Genomic DNA, 4,157 nt, shown 5'->3' on the forward strand with positions numbered 1-4,157 from the left:
GATTCACTTTTCCGGATCATTCTCAACTATGTCCTCGCACGAGCAAGCCGTAGTCTCTCTCCTCTCCAACATCGCCCTCTCAATCGACGGCGCCGCCGTCCTCGGCCTGACCCTTGCTTACGCCGCCGCCCGCACGATCGTCAAGTTCACCTCCAGCTCCTCCGCTCTCCGCAAGCTCCAGGATGCCCCGTCGGTCCTAGCTTCCGACCTCCGGTCCATGCTCGATGTCGAAGGCGGTTCCGATTCGTCGAGCCGGTCGGAAAGAGAGGTGTTCGTGATCGTGCGCGGCTCCGTGATGGCGAAATGGGCTGCCGAAGGAGGGAAGTGTGGCAGCTTGAGGGAGAATGTCTTGTTCTCGCATATCTCCGGTGATAGGGCGGCGGTGATCATACAGAGGACTCAAACTGTAAGTGTGTACACGCACTGTTATGGATTATTTTACTCGATTATTTAACATAATGGAAAGTGATCTTTGTCTGACAATTCGTGGTAGCATTAAAACATGAAGATGTGTACAAGGGGTGAATGTAGTTCGGATGTTCTATCTTTGTGTTCTGCATCAGTGTAAGCGAGTCATGTCTTGTATTGCCAACTCCAGTCTTCTCTTTCAATGCCACTAGACTGCGAAATGGAAGCAAATTGATAGTTGAGGTATCGAGGAGTCCTTGTGAATTGGGTGTGATTAGTTTTGCAAATGTCATAGTCCCTGCTGCTTCTTTTTCCAAGTGGGGTCTCAATGTAAGTGGATGTTGAGACGATGGAGGATTTCATGAATTGTTGGGAGGCTGAATCATTGACTTAGCTACATCATCTGGTATAAGTGCATTTGCTTGTATAGTTGTGTTCCTGCAATTCTTCATTTGTGCTCTGAAGTAAACCTGACAATTTGAAAGTCGAGAGTTTTCAAGCTTATAGCAAATAGTCTTGGCTTAACAGAGTAAGTTGTTGGAGGAGGATACGTGCACCACTTTCATTCTCTTTTGAGATATATTTATTTGGGGAACTACAATGGGTTGGAGATGGATGCACTGGTGTCGTCGGGCCTTAGTTAGGAAGGATATGCCAGTCCGGTTTGGGAAGACACCGCCAGAAAGTTGATTTGGTGTGCATACCTAGAGAAAAAGCTAGAAGCAAGGGGAAGATCAATATTTAGGAAGTACAGAGGAAAATCTAGGATTCGGGGTCTCCCTGCTGTTCGGTGTCCTCTCATATTTGAGGGGCTTTTGCATGCACCGGGTGCCTATACCCTTCTCTCCCCTAATTGTGAGTTTATAGTTGAGTGCGTCCACATATCCTGTCACCTGCTTTGGGGGATCTTACTCGAACTATACGATAAGTTCTTTTTTTATTTTTTTTCTTTCTTTGTAGAACTATAATATCAATGAAAGGACAGGTCTTAGTAATGCGGAATCCACTAATGGAACAATTATAACTGCAGTTCATGCATTAAAATGCCGTAATTACTCGTGCCAATTATGGTTTTTCTGCAACGTATCTGATAAGCTTGATCTTCTATTTTCCATTATGAAGTGCATATACAATGGGTGGAAGAGATTTTTTGGATGGACTTCGGATCTACTCGCTATCTTGTCAAGATCCCTGCGAGAACGAAAATCCTCATCACTAAGAACGGTACGTAGAATTGTTCCAGAGGTTGGTTCTTATATTGAAGCTATATTTTTGCTGGAAAACTGCTGTTAAAGCTAACATTACTTGTTCTTTGAGTGGGTTTACTTTCACAATGTTTGTCTTCAGCTAGGAACCATGGACCTCCTTCTGGTTTAAGGGGTATTATCACATTTTTATTTTTGACCTTGACACTGGAAATGTCTGGGAGACTATACGTACAACCGCGATTGTAGACATGTTAAAATTGGTGTTGCCATGGGACATCATATGGTGTCCATGTCCTGAACAACGGGATGTCCCAAATTAAAAGGCAGGGAGATTTCTATTCTTTAGAAGCAGGTAAAAGTTGATGTGCTTAATCATGGTAGAAGGGAGGTTACTGCTTTTCTTAAATACATGTGCAGTTGGTGAAGCTAAAGATATTGAGAGATATAAGGCAACTTGACAAGGCTTAGCTTTTCAGTCTTGAGCATTTAGTCATTGCTTCTGTTCTTGCATTGTGCGATGGAGATTTGAGATTTCAGAAGCCAGAGGTTCCTCTCTTTTTGGCCAACAGAACTGAAGATTCCTCAAGAAAAGTTTGCATAAATCATCTTATTGAGATTGTCTTTTTATATATATATATTAATTTCTGTAACACCTTTTCCTGTTGTTGATGCTCTTAACTATGTACGATGAAAAACTTGGCTTGGATGTTTTAGAACAGAGCAGTCAATTATTGGCTTACTGCTTTAGTTGTCGGACTTGCTTACATCTGTTAGTATGACTGCAGGTTCCTTTTGTACTACTTAATGGCAGTCCAGTGCCAGTAGGGAATTATGTTGTTGTGAACATGGATGGTTCAAAGCATCATCTACCGCTTACCACAGTATATCGACAACTGCAGCCGATTAATGCTTCTCCTTGCACATTCCTTCAGGCACTTTTTGGTCATGAATACCCTGTAAGTTCGCAACGTATGATGACATTCACTTCTTGATGCAGATGGGTAACTGCGATGTTTCTTGCACCTTGTAGATCTTCAGGATAATCTAGACCTTGCCGTTCCTTCAATCGTGTACTTTTGATGCATTCACTTTGATACAAGTATCTGACCCGATGCTCTTCTCCCTCTGTTTTTGAAGGTTGGACTTCTTGATGAGGAGAAAATTCTTCCAATAGCAAAGTATGTCACTGCTGTTGGCCATTGCTTTTTGAAAGACGGCATTCCAGAGATCAAGTCATGCAATGATCTTCCATATTTCCTGTGAGTGTTCCTCTCATGGTGATGGATGGACATTGGATTGGTCTTGATGGTTGCTTGAGGAGATTCTTTTCTCATTTGTGGACTTATTACCCATGTGCACTTTTTTCTTTTATTATAAATCGACCCATGTGTACTAATTTATTCACTCTAATTTTGGTCAAGCTTTCTAGAAGTATTTGAATATGTAGTGAATTTCGTCTTCGGAAGTCTGTCTGGTTGCATTTTGCATAACATGGAGAGTTCAACAGTTGTGTGATTTCATGGATTTTTGGGTGATCTGCACAACCACCTATTATTATAGTATTTCTCCCCTTACCTATCAAAAGAAATTGTGGCGCCTCTCCCTGTGATGCTTGTCATTTGTTTGAGTATGAAATGTTGTGCAACGAACAGTCCACTTCACATGACTCAAGTTGTTGAGAATTGACCATTTCAAATTTCCCTATAGGGCAGTCGACATAATTATGCTTTAAAGTCTATTACTTAGATTTTGCGCTGGCAGCCCTTCCTTGACAGTGTCATTTGCTATTGAATGGACTGCTTTGACATGTTTCAGTACCGAGATGGCAAAAGATCAGATGGTGATTGTTCTTGCCTTCCGGACAAAGATACTCTTCTGGACTAGTATTTTTCTTGGATTGGCATCAATTGGTATCCTTGGATTTGCTTTTGTGAGGTTGGTTGCTATCGATCAAGTAATTTGTAATCCTTATTCTATATCCTGTTGACTTCAATACGTGATAATCTTTGACTTCACTGGACTTATGCTGAATATTCTTTCCTCAGAAATTGGTACAGATGGAAAGAGTGGAGGCAGCGTAGACGGCATGAGCGGCTGCAGCAGAGCCGTGCTGCAGTCGACGAGCCCAACACTCCCATTGCAGAGGATGAATCAGAAGATGTACCAGATGGACAGTTATGTGCAATTTGTTTAGTGAGGAGGAGGAGATCCGCTTTTGTTCCATGCGGTCATCTCGTGTGTTGTCATCTATGTGCATTATCTGTGGAACGGGAGGTTTCACCAAAATGCACTGTTTGTAGGCAGACGATCTTCAATTCAGTCCGGATCTATAATTCTTGAGTATATTATTGATTCTGTTTCTGTTAGTCAAAGGGTGGGAAGACGTAATTGTTAGCTTTTCTTCCTTGAAATATTCTTAGAAAAAGAGCATGTCCATCCTTTAATAGAGAGACCACAGTGAACTGGTGATTATTTCTTGTGTAAACAAGTAAAGATGCTCCGTACGTATCTCCTACCGTGAGTATAGTGTTATTCTGTAAA

At 41.9% G+C, this 4,157-nt stretch overlaps 1 protein-coding gene across 1 annotated transcript; it reads left to right on the plus strand.

Annotated features, from left to right (window-relative positions):
- Window positions 1–4,157, plus strand: LOC130136656 (E3 ubiquitin-protein ligase SPL2-like). The gene is made up of 6 exons (XM_056306760.1): window positions 1–406; window positions 1,531–1,632; window positions 2,402–2,572; window positions 2,754–2,875; window positions 3,432–3,551; window positions 3,662–4,157. The coding sequence occupies exons 1-6, from the start codon at window positions 29–31 to the stop codon at window positions 3,954–3,956; spliced, it is 1,188 nt and encodes a 395-aa protein (XP_056162735.1). The 5' UTR covers window positions 1–28; the 3' UTR covers window positions 3,957–4,157.

The sequence above is a fragment of the Syzygium oleosum genome, unplaced genomic scaffold (assembly GCF_021117445.2).
Source record: "Syzygium oleosum isolate NSW1041296 unplaced genomic scaffold, Sole_v2.1 Sole_v2.02, whole genome shotgun sequence".
Taxonomy (NCBI): Eukaryota; Viridiplantae; Streptophyta; class Magnoliopsida; order Myrtales; family Myrtaceae; genus Syzygium; species Syzygium oleosum.

Excerpts from the sequence above, each read along its gene's own strand:
- LOC130136656 (XM_056306760.1), top strand. The coding sequence starts at position 29 with ATGTCCTCGCACGAGCAAGCCGTAGTCTCTCTCCTCTCCAACATCGCC. Across the intron at positions 1,633-2,401 it reads AATCCTCATCACTAAGAACG|GTTCCTTTTGTACTACTTAA; the intron begins GTACGTAGAATT and ends GTATGACTGCAG. Across the intron at positions 3,552-3,661 it reads CTTGGATTTGCTTTTGTGAG|AAATTGGTACAGATGGAAAG; the intron begins GTTGGTTGCTAT and ends TTCTTTCCTCAG.